Here is a 15,205-nt window from a genome sequence, read left to right as displayed (position 1 = left end):
TTCCGAGTAGTTCTTCTGGCACCCAGATCAGAGTTTATAAGGAGCCTTTTGCTGAAGAAGGGTGAAATGGACTTAAAGGAACAAGCTTAGGTACGCTCCCCCTTTTCTTGTGTCATCTTGTTTGGAAAAACTGACTTCCAGAGTTGCTGTCCCTTTTCGCAGGGTGGTGTATCACGAACTGGTGCTTACCACCAAGGAGTACATGCGTGAAGTGACGACTATTGATCCTCGCTGGCTGGTGGAGTTTGCACCAGCTTTCTTCAAGGTTTCTGATCCAACCAAGTTGAGCAAACAGAAAAAGCAGCAGCGGCTGGAACCCCTGTACAATCGGTATGAGGAGCCCAATGCTTGGAGGATATCACGAGCATTCAGACGGCGGTGAGCCTGCTTCCCACATGGACTCTTACTGGTTTTATATTTGTGGGACTGTGATTTTTTGCACTGTTGGAAGTATTCTGAAAGGAAGGACATTCAGTTGAAACCTACCTACAAAATTAACAGCAAATAAGTATTTTCAGAGCAAAAACACAAGGGGGCGATATGTGCTCATGTCAGCTGCCGGCAGAGCTGCATGGCAAATTTCCTGGGTCTCCTCAGCCTGTGGCATCTTTTCGGAAATGGTCCTCGACACACTTATTTATTCATTTCCCTTTTCAGAGACAAAGCATAAGACTTGGAAATCTAGACACTGAACAACAACAGAAAGATAATTGTTAAAAAAATAGTTATTGACCAGCCTAACTGTATTCTGAATGACCAGACAAAGAGAGGCTGGAATAGTTTTTTTTTCCATGCTAAAAGGGATTTATTTCTAGTTCTGCTCCTGGACAGTGGCTGGTTTTTGGGAGCTGCTTGTTCCCCATTTTGCTTATTTTATGCATTTTCATGGTAAGCGTAACTATTTGGCTTTTGTGCAAGCCATCTGTGGTGACATATTTGGTATCTGTGACCTTAGAATAAAGCAGGAAAGATCTCTTGAAACCCGGCTAGAATGTCAGTTCTTCTTGGACAGTGGCACAGGTCAGACTGCAAGTTCTGTCCTTCATCACCCTCTCCTGTGTGCTGAAGGCTAATATATCAAACGGTAATTAACCACATCCACTCTCTAGCACGGCTCTGTTTGTGAACATAAGTGGTTACAGATGTTTAGACTTTCTGTACAATGTGTCATGTGTTGTATTTCCACTTCCAGTGTTTGGTGACATCACCAAACATGTTGTGGATTTTTTAATAGAATATTGTCTTACAGCTAAAATGTCTGTAAAACCTTGTGTAACAGTTCCTTGTTTAAAAAGATATCGGCTATCCAGTATGTGCACTACATCATGCTGAAGCTATCAGTAAGTTGCTTTTTTCTGTTGCAAGCAGACGAAACTTACTTGACTCTATAGCTGCAGATACCCAGTTTTTATTTTAATTTTTTTCCAAAGCTGGCACATTTGCTGAACTTACTGTTGACATGAATAGAATGAAGTTCGCTGGTGGTTTTATACTCAATGAATTTGAAAAATGTTTCACACTGAAAAGTAGTTATATTGGAATTCTGTCTCTCTGTACAAAAGTAGGCAGAGATGTTGTGGATACTGTTTTATTAGGCTATGTAAGTGCCCTGAATTTCCCCTGGTGTTACTTCGTAAAGTTAACTAGAATTAGAAAGTTCATGAGCTTGGTGGCTTTTTCCATTATGGCATTAGGTAGAGGAAGTTGTCTATTGAATACTTTTCCAAGCATGTTTCCCTTCCACAAACTGCAGCTGCATCTGTTACTGTTTTCTATGAAAATTTGCACTTGACTCTTGAAAGTCAATGAAAAATGTAAAAAAGAAAATGTACACAGTGTAAGTCCCAGTTGTACAGCACATTTTGAGGTATTGCTGTTCCAAATTTGTTTTGTATTTGTTTCTCCAGTGTAGTTTCTTTCCAACTTATGGTAGGAGAAAATACATCAAGATAAGATTTTTTTTTTTTTTCCCTTAAGTGAGCAGTTGTCGTCTGTTTTGTGTATATTATTTCCGTGTTGATCTCAGCTCCTTGCTTTGGGAATATCCTGCATCCAAAACTAGCCCGTGAAACGAGAATGCTGGCTCATAAACTTGAACCACTTTTTTAATGAGGTTTCTGAATCTAACATCCTAATGTCTTCTACTGTTTATGTGATTGATTTTTTTTTTTTTTAGTTGGTTTATCTTTTGTAAAAATCTGAGAATAAACTGCCTGATCCTAGAATAAAACCCCAGATGTAATGATTTGCTCTGGTGGTACCTGAGTAACTGATGAGGTGTTTCAGCCACTTGCTGGTGAAAGTGTTGCTTGAGCTCTCTTGGGTGGGAGGTTCTTCTGTAAACACTTGCCACCCTGCCACTAAATTAACTGCATGATTTTAAATAATGTAAATTACAAACTTTCTGGTTCATTTTTGACTGTACTGCATTAATGCGCTACGATTGGTAACACAAGATTCTTGCCTAAAGGCAAAAATTCTGCCAGCAGATGCCATGTGTCTAGTCTAGAATGGTTTCAGAGGTGTTAATGTTTAGCATAACTACTAAAAATTATTGGGGTAATGCAAGTATGTGTGTGTGTGCGTGTGTGCAACCTGTGCTTGTGTCCCTTTATCAGCAGTAGATCACCTCCTTGCCTTTTGAAGATCTAGTGCTGCAGACTGCCAGTGTAGGTGGAAGTTTCTGTCAGGATGCCAGGAGGAGATGGGTTTTTAGCTAAACCCAGGACATTTGCCCCATCTCCAGTCTCAGCAGCATCAAACAGCCCCTGAAAGGCGCTTGCTCGGGCTTGGGCAGCTCCTTGCTTCCAGTAATAGGTGGTTAAGGTGTTGAAAACAGGCTTCAGCTGTAATTAAGGGAGGAAGCTTAGGCTGCCAAAGCACTGGGGTTACTCTTAAGCCTGCTACCAGGGAGCTAACAGTAGTTAGGTACAAGTGGATGGGGGGGAAAAACAGGAATACAGAGAGGATGAGAGTATCGAAGCAAGAATAAGCTGAAGGATCATGATGAGTGTCATTCCCGCTAGAGGCTGGCAAAATGGCATCAGCCTTTAGTGTGGGGAAAGGTGGAGGTGAAGGGGGTGTAGATAAGGCTCAAACTATGGCTGCCTTTTGTTTTTCTTTCTCTCCTAGAACACCAAAGAGCAATGTGAAATGCTGAATCCTTCCTCTGAGGAATTCCAAGTTGCCCCTTAACCTTGTGGAAATGTTCCACAGCCATTGTGGCTTGTGGAACATTTAGTGCAAGTAGCAGGGGTTGAGCGTTGCTGCTTCCTGTCCTGGTTCTCTAGAGCCTGGTGGGATGTCCCTCACCTAGCTGGGGACCTCATTCTGCTTGTGGAAGTGGGAATCCTTCCGAGTGGATGGAGCAAGCAATCCTTTGTTTCAAACTCCAGCAGCATGTGCCATAGGCAGATTTTCCGTATGTTAGCTGGTTGTCACAAGCAAAGGGTTCACAGCAGAAGAATAACTCGTTCATTTGTGGGCACAACCACATGTTGGAAAGCAGCCTTTTGCCCTTAATGCAAGACAGGTAGGATTTTTACAGCCAATCCCACACATGCTCCATCTGTTATAGTAACTACCGTAACCTCATTAATGAGTTTGTTACCAGAGCCAGTGTGACAGCTCTGTGCTACTTGCACAATGGGGGGTTTGTTTTTTAATAATTCAGTTCTCACGAGATTTCTGTGACAATTGCAGAAGGCTGCGATACTGACCCATTGGCAGTTTCATGGAATTTTTCATTTATGAATGTATTGTTCTTTCAGGCCAGCTGGGAATACAGTGAGTCAGGTTCTGATTTTAGCAACTGTGTTTTGTGTGTGTATGTTCTGGAACCTAAATAAATCCTCTGGCTGCTCTGTCCATATGCCGAAGGTGGAGAAGTGGGGCTGCGCTGATCTGGATATGCTGGTTTGTTCAGATCAAAAATGATCTGGTAGTTCTTAGAGCTGGTAGGCCTCTGTGTTTGTCCAAACACTTCTGTGCTGCAAGCTGCGCTGAAAGCGGTGCTTTTTCATGAGTGCGGGAAAGTCTGTTTGAGTTCACTACTAGTTCACTTTTAGTAGAAGAAAAGCAAGGAGGTAGAAGTGAACTGGATCATAGTCAGTGGCAGATCCTGGCTCTGTTGGAATGTGAATGTTAATTTCAACCATTTGGATCTACCAGAGTCTGAAAAGCTTGTTGAGGGAAGTGCACTGTTAGATTTTCTTCAGGTTTAGGAATCATAAATCTTATGATTCCTAAATTCTTATGCCACTCTTGCCTTGGGCTCCTTGTCCACCATATCCATTTAGGACATTATATGTGCATGTTGTAGAAGCTTCTGCTTTGCACTATCCCCCCTACATAAAACTCACTCCAAAGTTGAGATGGGGATTCATGGCCCTGAGATGTGGATTTGTTTTTCACTTAAGTAACTTAAATGCTGTGTTTCTCTTCCCTGTCCTCTGGGCTGCACTCAGGTTTGAGCTCTTCTCTACAGACATGAAGTTATAGTTATAAATCTCTGCCCTGAGGAAGTGATGCCCCTCAGTTATGAGAACCTGATCTTGCTGGTTCCTAGAACTGCTCTGCAGCTATTGATTTGCTGTACCAGCTTGACAAAGCTGAGTGAAACAGGGAGACGAAATGTCATGGAAATGTGAACTAGCTCCCCCAAATTCCTTTTCTCAAAGGAAGATTGCCTGGGCAGAGGGTAGCCCAAAGAATATGGGAAAAATGTAAGCCCCTTGGGAATCCCACAGGCTGAGCTATCAAAGAAAAGCAAGCTACTGGTCTCACATCTACATTTTGCCTCCAGAAGGCATGAACAATGCCTTTATGAGGTACCTGACTTTCTTGAGGAAGGTGGTGTGAAAGGGCTCCTTTACTTGAGGGTTACTCCTGTCCTTGCTCGGGCCTTTGCTGAGCCCCACAAGCGTGGCTGTGTCGTGGCAGGGCTCTGTCAGCTCTGTGGCTGGGGAAAGGGTGCTGCTCCCGTTGCTGGTGTGCCCTGTGCTGCCCTGATCCTGTTGCCGGGTCAGCAGGTGCTAACGTGCGCTTTCCTGGCAAGCAGTCTGGAAGTGCTGCTGCTCTGCAGAGATGAAGTTCAAGGAACAGCTAATTAAAACTACGGAGCTTGGCTCAGGGGCCAGTGCACTGGACATGTGGCAGCGTGGGTGGTTCTCTGCAGCTGCAGAGAACTGTTCCCCTGACACTAGGTACGGTCAGAGGTTACGTGTTTTATTGATCTTTCAGTCCTGGTTGTGGGGATGTCAAGCGATTGAAGCGTTGGTTTCTCAAACTTCACGAAGATTCAGAAGTAAGCACACGTACCTGAACTCTCTGGATCTGCCACCCGAAGCGGCAAGCTGGTGCCAAGGCGATGGGCAAAGCAAGCTCAGAAGGTAAGGGAGGACTAGCCAGGGGATGAACGAGGGTGCACTGGCCAAAGACAGACCAATTTATTAAGTATAATATTTTTACACTTGTAAATAATAAAGGTAGCTTATACCAATGGAAGAGTTCACCTTTACTCTCGGTTCTGGGACACCAGAAGAAATGCACTTGCCAGATGGGAGCAGGGCAAGGCAGGAAGGCCAGGAGTTGCCAGAACACCAAGCACAGGGCATGTGAAGGCATCAGCAGAGCAGGTTTCTCTGAGTATCTGGCCGCTCCTTAGGCCGGGGGGGTGCCTTTCCTGGCCCTCATGTCCAAGGACAAGGCTGGGACACAGGAGGCTTGGCATTAGCAATGCAGGACAGAGCTGTCAGGGGAAATCAGGCTTTTAATCCCTATACAGAATTTCCTCTACAGGCTCCCACAGTGAATCACTGGTGATGCTCTGTGTTCAGCAGCTACATCACTCTGATGCATTAGGAAATAGGCTTTTTCTGTATAGCTACATTGTACCACTCCACGTCTAACTGGGCACATGGTCAGAGCTGCTCATTAAAAAATGAGGCTCTGGTGCCTGTTAAAATGTTATAAATGTCCACTATTGTGGAAAACTAGTCAAAGTCCAGTTAAGTTGCATGGGCTGCAGCGATAGCTGCCTTCTCAAACATGCAGGTGTCAGTGGAGGTTAAGTCTAGATTCAGATATTAAGAACTACATATAGTTTAGGCTATTTTTAAAGCATTTTCTTAACACACCTTCACTGGATTCTTTGCTTGCCTCAGATGATTTACTAGCCAAGTCCAGGATAGGCACACTCAAGAGCCTGACAGGTCTTCAAAGGTACCAAGGATGTTTGTTGAAGTTGTGCAGTTTGGAAAAGCAACAACATGACAATGAACTGGTGGCTCAGGCCTTGCTGCCTCCTGCAACCTCTCTACCTGAAGGTGACACTGGCTTTGGCCTCTGCCCCAGACCAATGTAACTGGGCGGATCTGTGCTTCCCCCAAATTGTACGTTGAGCCGTGCACTCCAGCACTCCTCTAATCCTGGCCAGTGTCTTCAGCTGCCTTGCTCAGAGTGCCTAAATACCAGACAGCCCAGGCATGAAGTGTTGTAAGAAGGCAGAAGCATGCACATACAGGACAACAAGTATTCCCCATTCCCACAGAACAGTTTACAGCGAAGGCATATGATCTGTGGCCACGGTGTTCCAGCCATCCTGGGAAGAATGCAAGACTGGCCTTGCAGAGGTGAGTCCACACAGTCAGAGCCATCCCTTCCTGAGGACAGGTTATAAAGAGGTTCAGTAGATGTACCGGAGGAATGGAGTCGCAGAAGCATTGTAGCATCCTCATATTTGGAAAAAAAAAAGAAAAAGAAAAAGAAGGAAAAAAACCCAGTAGGATGGCATTTCTTCCCTTACCAAAGAGAAGGACTGAAACAGGCTTGTTTGTTCCAGCTAGAGGCAACAATTACCTGATAGGCTGTTGAAGCTGCAGCTCCACTGCTCAGGAGCTGTCTGCATCACTGAGAATGAGTCCCAGCCTGACAGATACGAGGATCTTATTGCAAGCATACAAAAGTCCTGTCAGCTGTCAGGTCACTATCCACACATGTACCTGAATGCCTTTATTGACCAAAGCAGGTATTTACAGTTTAGTGTCATGCTATGCTGGCCTGAAAAAATGCTTATACTGATTAAATACTAACAGACATCTCCTTATATACACAAGCGAGGGTGGCACGGTGTGCTCCCAGCAATGCTAATACGTGTAGCCTTTGCTGTAAAGCTGTGGAGGGAGGCTCCCAAGGTCTGGCAGGTAAGTGGAATTTTCATCGAGGTGAGAAAGAGGCACTGTGTCCTCCTCACTGATCTGCTGGTCAAACTCTGCCTTCAGAGTTGGCCGCTGATTATCAGGGAAGGCCAGAGAGAACAAGGCTTCAGGCTCACACACAAATTTGTACACGTAGCGCTCTCCAGCCACCTGCAGAGAAGACAGGAGGTGAATGCTGCAGGCACACAGGCAGCGCTAGGCAGTGCTCCTCAGCAGCAGAGAAGGCTTGCGAAAGTGTCTGGCTGCTCTAGCCCCTTGCCCTGAGATGTGTCAGAGTAAGCTTCTCCTTGTGCTGTCCTGCTTCTCTGCTGCTCTGGTATCCTCTGGGAAGTGGGACGCTGCCAGCTGACTCTCTGTTCAGATAGCAGCAGCAGCAACAGTCCCTGACCAGTCTGTGCTTTGACATAACTGCACTCACAGTTTTCCTCTCCAGTGCCCTGGATCTGGAAGAGACCATCCCTACCACCCAGGACCAACCCCCAGGCAGCCTTTCTCTCACCAGCATCAAGTCTAGACTGATATGTTTTTGCAGCTGCATACATTCCAACCCTCCTGACTGCAGACATATACAGGAAAAGAAAGAAATAGTGATTCCCCTTTGTTTTATTTCCCATAGGTTCCCTAGATTCAGCTTCTTTACACCTTCCTCACTGCAAAGAGAAGTTTTGGGAAAGAAAGCTCAGTGCGCCTAGCTAGATCAGGTACACTCTGTACCTGTAAGACTTCCTGTCTCAAGCAAGAGAAGCATCACTAAAGGCATAAAAACACCATCTGCTTTGCAAACTGACCTTCTGCATTATGCCTTTCTCATAATAGTAGCGAAGTGATCGGCTCAGCTTGTCATAGTTCATGGCTGGACGGTTCTTTTGGATACCCCACAGCCTGGCTACCTGTAAAATAAAGCATCAAAGTGCATGAATGTCTGTGAACCCAGTCCAAGTGCAAAAGAATATTATTCAGCTGATTCTCTTTTGAGGAATGATACCACAACACATGCAAAGTTTTACAACATTTAAGTAATAAACTCAAACAACAATTATATAGCAGCTTTTCAAGAAAAAGAGTAAAACTCAAACCGAAGCATCCTGTATCACAGAGAGGCAGTCGCCTTGCTACTACAGAGCTGATTTGCTGTCACCACTTCTCACTCTCCTTGAGGATGCTGAAGGACTGCTTCCTCCTGTGCTATGCTTAATATTCAAGAAGCACATGTTTATCAGGAGCCCAAGTATGAGGGAACACCTCCACTGGAAGACCCATGTGCCTTTCCTCTTCCTACATAATTTTCAGCTTTGTCCATGAGACTCAGAAATCTGTTGTAAGCGTATGTTGGCGCTGAAAGAGCCTGTAAAGGTCGATATGTAGCAAGAACGGTGCTAAATGCAGCTCTGATTGGAGCAAGGTATTAACAGATATTACAGACACATCCCAGATACTGTTAGATATCACTGGAGTTTTTGGAACTTGGCAGCGTTAGAAATCACACCTTAAATAATGTCATTTTGATATAAAAATATATTTAGACTAGGGTGTATTTTCTTCCAGATTTTTATGAAGGCTTCCGCAATCCGTAGGGTTCAAAACTCCACAGCTCAGGTATAAAGCGTGCTGAGACAGCAGAGATCACTGCAAGCTTGAGAGCGACGTGCCTAGGGAAGTGGGAGCAGTGGGTAATTTGACTTACTGCATTGCTGAGACTCTAAACTTACAAGCAGACTTTCCTAAACCTGCTGCCTGTGTCACCCTAGTGTTTTGACCTCTTCCAAAAACCTTGACTTGCTGCAGGGTTTAGCAAGTTACACAGGTAGGCAGGAGCCTTCATAGAGCAAAGGAGGAGCCACCTGGTAATCTGCAGCCTGAGAAACAAGGGCTGCTCCCCCGCAGCCTGTAGAGAAGCTAACTGGTTTCACCTCTTCTGGCTCAATTAGCTTGAATTCCATCCCTCTACCAGTCCAGGCAATGAAGTGAGAATTGGTCGGATCATCCAATAAAGCCACAAGAAATTGCCAGAGTTGGAGAGATCCCCGTCTCTGATACGGAGGTCCTTCCCGGTACCCTCCAGCCTCCTGCTTCATGTCTCCTGCTGAGAAGAACAAACAAGGTGTTTCTGAGGGTATCAGTGCAAAAACCTTTGCAAAAAAAGAGAGCATATTTCACAAATATTTACCTGTAACACTTCAGTTCACAGAAAACAGAGCAGCCAATTCACCAGCAGCTCTTCCAAGAGAAGCTCTGATGAACCTCACAATTAAGTTACTTTTGTTAGAAGGCATGCTTGCTACTAAAAAAGCTCAAGAGAGGGGATACCAAAAAGCCAGCTATGAGCCACAGCTAACACACCTGCAAGAACACAGTGTAACAAATTATGTAGACAGTGGCCAAGCAGCAAAGATGCTGGATAACCCTATCTTACACCCAAACTGCGAGCCATTCTTTCTCCAACCTTCACATTTTTCTGGAACAACACAGACATCCTCAGTAAAGGACCTCATCTGCTTGTCGTAGCTGTAGCCTGAAAGAGAAAGCAACGTAGTCAGTCACAAAGACAGCGTACTGGAGGTCAAAGCTGTGCAGGGGAAAAAAGACAGTCACTGAGTTTCTTACCTAACGTATCTTCTGTATCTGAATGGTTTGGATAACTCTCAACGTTTATGTATATGGAAGGACAGCCAGGAACATCTACAGAACAATTAACAAGCTCACTGAAATAAAAAGCACAGAAGGCAGAACGAGCTTGCTCTGCAGAGGTGGATAGGTAGGCGCAGCTGTCTAACCAACATCCTCTTAGTGATGTCCTAAAGGGTTAGTGGCAGACTGATAAATTTTTTATGTCTCAGCCATCCCACCACAACTTTATATTAATCTTCCAGTCGTGAATTACACTAGTAAATGTTTGTGGTACTATCATGTGACATCCTTCAGAGTAGCCAGGATAGGCAGTCAGCTACCTATACATACACGCCACTCTTAATAGAAAATCTTGGACAACAGGCTAAATTTGTATTATACCTCTCCCTCATCTTAGTTAAAGACAACCACATGCTCTGCTACTGTTTCCACAGGTGGGAAGGCATCACATTTTTCCAGGGGTACCACGACGATGTTAATGGAGAGCAGCAGCATCTGAATGTTTACTACAGACAATGTCTCACAAATGTCTTGTCAGATGTGTCAAGTCTCCCTGGCTTTTTAACATCATGGTAAGACATTCTCACAAAGAGTTGAGAAAACATAAAAGAAAAAATAGCCTGAGTTTGAAAGCAGCATATATTGTTGCCTGGGCATTGCAATATCTACCTTCCGTATCTTGTGTTTTCTGAATCCTGCATTTTCTGAATCAAACTCATTTTGCATCCAAAGCTGAAATGGAAACAGTAACTGGGAGCTTTGGAAAGATTTACCTTTTGTTTCCCTCATACTCCTGTGCATAGTCATTGCTTTCAGCAGATGTTTTGCTGATGCTAAGGGTAGAAGGGTACTCTGAGCTGACAGACTGTGTATTATTACAATCGTAAACTACTCTCACAAAAAGCATTCTTCTGGGTTTGCACATTTTCTTTCTCTCTCTGGATAGAAGAACTCAGTGAAAATGTAGTATCAGCATAGCTACAGTGGTGGATTCTATACCATCATAGGAGATCTTTATTTATTTCTGCTAAAGGAAACAATTCAAAATGTTCATTAAAATACCAGAAATCAGAAGTAACCGTCCCTCTAGAAAAGGGCATTGTGATGTTAGGCAGCAAGTCTTTGGACAGGTCTGCTGAAAAATGATCTATCCCTTGTGGGGAAAAAAAAAAAAAAAGAGTGTGATCTGATTGATCTAGTATCTGGAGAGTTATTTTTGGAATCACAACATTTTTTCTCTTGTGATCCTCTGAAATCTCTGCTGTCTGCTCTGTGTGCCCTGTTTTTACAGGAAGTAGCACATAGAGGCTGACACTAGAAGAGACATAGAGCAGCACACTTGCACTTAGCTGAGTCAACCCAGACCCTGCTCTGTGCGTATGCCTGTCCTTGGAATTGGACAGTTTATTGTCAGTCACCAAAGCCTCTTCAGCCAGTTTTAGTTTTAGACTTTTAGATCTGTTTGTCAGAACAAAGCTGGTTTGTCTCACACGGTAAGCTCTCGCCATGACGTGCTGATCAGCTTTCCCGGGGAGTTTCCAGTGGGTGTCAGCTTTCGCTGCGGAGGTCTTTGCAGCCCACACCCACCAGCTGGGCTGGGAGAGCTGCACCTTTGCCTCCATTTTGTGACTTAAACTCTTCTGCCTCCAGCCGGGGAAAAGGCATGGCGACAGACAGTGCCATGAGCGGCAGCTCAGAGCTGGGTGGTGCAACTCCCTGCACCGAGAGCAGCCTCCACTGCCAGTGCTCGAAGGTCCCCTCCTGCCGCAGGGATCCGAGACAGTTTTCTGTACAATCTCTGAGATATTTGATTCCTTCCTTTCTGCTGCCATTTACAGCATGTTTTCAGTATAATTTCTTCAAAGCTGACCTCACTTCTTTTTTACAACCTATCAGTTCAAACATCTCCGCGAAGACAAAAACTGCCTGTGAAACTGGGAACACCCTTTTCTCCACTTCTGATCATGTGAGTGGGCTAGTTATGCATTTTGAGAGTCTCCACAATGGCTACTTATTCCCTTGGAAAAAAACCATATGCCTTTAATCTAGTTTCAATGGTCTTAACATCACCTTCTAGCTCCCATTTCTTGTTAAAACTATCTACCAGAAAGTCCTTCTCAGAGCACGGTGTGCTAAGTGAATATCCCAGCCATCTCTCGGATGCAGTAAACAGAACTGTTTACATTTCCTGCTACATAGCCAGTTTCCCAGACCACAGACAATTCTGAAGATGAAGTAGTACTGTTTCAAAGCTCACAGACCACCACTGATGGATGTTCACCTAGGAGGCTGCTCACTCCCACTGATGCCTGGTTTACATGGTCAGGTAAGCTAGTTCTGCCTACCTGAGTCATACGTGTAGTCCAACTGCTCCTGCTTGATCACCACAGCTTCTGGGTACTGACAGCTGCCGCTCGCCTGGCTTCCTTGCTCATACCGCGGGTCATGGTACTCCTGTTTGAAGCCCTGATGAGGGTAGTGGAGGCAGAGCTCAGACATCTGGTGCTGGTATGTAGTAAGGTCTTCCTGGATCATGCCCTGGGAGGAGGGGAAGGAACAGCCCATCTCCACAGGTGGCTGGTACGTAGAGCTAGAAGCGGGGAGAGGACATGGGATGAATGCTTTCTTGGCCCTCTGATCTCAACCCTGGTGCAGGTCTGATTGAGAGACAGAAACTTCCTTGGCCTCAGCCAGTTACTAGGCCTGCAGGAGCTGCACACGTAGCTGGAGCAAAGAAAAGACCCCAAGGAAAGAAGTTCCCAACGTATCATAGGCAGTCACGCTGTCCCCCTGTGCAGCCACCTAGGCCAGAAAACTTGCAGCATAAACTCCTTTTCTGATTAATGGTTACTCCCATGCACAATAGCAACAACTCTTCAAGTGGAAAACTGAAGGAGGTGTCTGTACTGAAAAAGCCATATAATAACTCAGGCAAGGAGCTGGGACTGTGTGCAATAGCGTCAGGGAGCTCCTCGCAGGACAGATTTTGAAAAGCATTCAGGAGAGAGAGGCACATCTTGACTGATGTCAAGACTGCTCTCAGCATCAGGACAGCTGAGGAACAGCACTAAGGGGGACAAGAAAGAGGCGAGCCCAGATCTACTCAACATGGCTTTGAGCAATCCAGTGCAATAAATGGCAGCTTGCAGTCTGAGCAAGCTGCCACGAGCTGACCCACCAGTTAGTTTGTACTGGAGCACGCGTGCACTGCCCCTACGCAGCAGACAGACCAGACTGTCCTCATAACGCTTCATTGTTCTATAATGCAGTAGCACTCGTTTTTTCCTGCCCTGTGTAAGCTGTGTTACCTGGCATAAAGGCACTGCTCGCCATTGTGGTACTGGAATTGCTGCTTATGGTTGCAGGACAGCGTGGGGTCCGAGGAGGGACTCTGTGGCTCCTTTTTAATCTTAGCAGGAGGACTGTGAAAAGCCACTGTGGGAGAGAAATGAAAGATCAAGCTGACGCTTTTCTTGTTTGCAGAGATGCATCAGCCGGTAAAAAGTCAGTTTTCCTTCTCCTTGTTCATCTGCCTTTCAGAGAAAAAAAATTACCAGCATGCACAATTGTTCACTGGACTTTCCCGAGATCTGCCTGTGGTTTAGTAAGGTTTCTATGATACATTAACCTTAAAAGAGCAAATGTAGGGAACTGTTAACATGTTCTGTGGTAATCCAGAGTATTTTGAAAAGGATTTAGAGTGGGTATTTTCTAAGCTGTTGAGGGGTGGCACATTTTCTGTATGTACGCACATACTCTGTTTCTCACCACAAAAAAGCAAAGGTTTGATTTGCATCGTGCAAAACACTGCTTCATTGCTATACCTGGTAAGCATGTCTTGTGAGTAGCATTACCATGTAGCGCTGCATTAAATTATAATTCACTAATATGACAACACATTGTAAATTTCCTGACAGTATTATTTGTCCTCAGGACAATAAATATAAGTTTTATACTTCAGCACTCAGGAAAAAGGCCAGGTCCTTCTACAGGGTACTGTGATTCCCAGACAGGAGGCTGCCATGCTGGCACTCAGCAGCTGCCTGTACAATTTCCAAATGCAGGTTTCTCTTTGTTGAATCTCTTCTACGCTAACAGCCCAACATCCCTTGTAACTGCTCTGCTCATCCAAATAGCAGTGACAGTCCAGGAAAAGTTAACAAGTTTCCTTTTTGTTGGCAGTGCACTGGTGTCTGGCCGTGGCCTGATGCAGACCAGGAGAGATATTTCTGGTCTTGTTAGAATTTCATGAATTACAAATGTGGGTTACAGCACCGGAAAGTAGGATGTGGGTATTGTTACTTCTAATACTTAATTAAATCCAGCAGGGAGCAAAACTTCCTTCACTTCTGACTGAAGGCTGTGGTATCTTCTGCCTTTTCCTCTGAGCTCTGCTGCTAGAAGGTCACTGAAACTTTGGAAGGAAAGACATGTAACCCCAGACAGCAATATAGCTATAAGCTTCTTTTTCAGACAAGGGAAGTATCTGCCCTCCAAATCAAAACTGTAAGCTTTTAACAAAGCTAGCTCCAGTTCTTCTTCACCAGCTTACTCCCACCTCTTCGAACTGACACGCTGCTTACAACACCTGGAATGTTTGGACCAGCGCTTACAGTTTCAAGGATGGAAAGTAACATCTTGATCTGTAAATATCTCATATTTTTGCTGAGCTTATTTCAGCACTGACCTGAAAGCACTAATTGTCCTTTCAGAAGCGCTGCAACAAAAAGCTGTCAAAAGGACTGCTGCTGTCTCTTTTAGCACAGGATATTAAGGCCACTTTCTACTGTGAATATCTCTTCCCCAAATTAATTTTCTCAACAAGGGGGAAAAAAATCCCACAAAACAATCCTGACTCCTTTTCCCTGCCTTCAGTTTCAGCCTACACCAGAAAACCCTGTCTTTACTCCTTACATCACACCAGCAAAGCAAACAGCTGGACAGAATATAAATAAATAAATCTCTAAAATACCAGAGCCTCGTACTATTTCTGGCTCCTACTCCTTCTCAAGGACAACCGGCTCCCAGAGCCTATCCTGGGGCTGCCATCACTCACAGCAGAAGGGCCTGTTCACAAGCAGCTCCTGGCACTGCCCAAACCGAGGTCAGGTGTGCGTGCACTGACCCGGTGGGGCTGCCCCACACCTGGGATGGATTCAGTATCCCGAGCATGACACTCCTGCATCTGTGCAAATCTCACAGATCCAGGGAAGGGTTGAAAGAGAAAAGGATCTTTCTATGCCTGGGATATCTATTTCCCTTCTGTCTGCAGCAGCTCTTTTCAGTGTGTGGAGTAAACAGACATACAGAACCCATTTTAAAATGCCAATGTAATGGCTGAGTCTCGGGGAGGGGGGGGA

General features: G+C 45.0%; 2 protein-coding genes across 2 annotated transcripts in view; one reads left to right on the top strand and one right to left on the bottom strand.

The window, feature by feature from the left end:
- The window catches only part of DHX8 (DEAH (Asp-Glu-Ala-His) box polypeptide 8), a 12,261-nt gene extending 11,879 nt beyond the window's left edge, over window positions 1-382 (top strand). Inside the window, exon 22 of the mRNA XM_009872857.1 lies at window positions 163-382. Within this exon, the coding sequence (XP_009871159.1) occupies window positions 163-382 (220 nt within the window). The remainder of the gene's footprint in view (window positions 1-162) is intronic.
- A 6,763-nt stretch (window positions 383-7,145) lies between these two features.
- Window positions 7,146-15,205, bottom strand: part of LOC104276506 (ETS translocation variant 4-like) — a gene marked incomplete at its 5' end in the record, with an annotated part of 8,819 nt that continues 759 nt past the window's right edge. The window contains 7 exons of the mRNA XM_009872858.1: window positions 7,146-7,367; window positions 8,006-8,107; window positions 9,128-9,297; window positions 9,661-9,729; window positions 9,822-9,896; window positions 12,191-12,435; window positions 13,154-13,280. Of these exons, the coding sequence (XP_009871160.1) occupies window positions 7,146-7,367; window positions 8,006-8,107; window positions 9,128-9,297; window positions 9,661-9,729; window positions 9,822-9,896; window positions 12,191-12,435; window positions 13,154-13,280 (1,010 nt within the window). The remainder of the gene's footprint in view (window positions 7,368-8,005; window positions 8,108-9,127; window positions 9,298-9,660; window positions 9,730-9,821; window positions 9,897-12,190; window positions 12,436-13,153; window positions 13,281-15,205) is intronic.

This window comes from Apaloderma vittatum, unplaced genomic scaffold, assembly GCF_000703405.1.
Source record: "Apaloderma vittatum isolate BGI_N311 unplaced genomic scaffold, ASM70340v1 scaffold43777, whole genome shotgun sequence".
Classification (NCBI taxonomy): domain Eukaryota; kingdom Metazoa; phylum Chordata; class Aves; order Trogoniformes; family Trogonidae; genus Apaloderma; species Apaloderma vittatum.
Note: the sequence above shows the minus strand (reverse complement) of the source record. Positions and strands in the feature narration are given on the sequence as shown.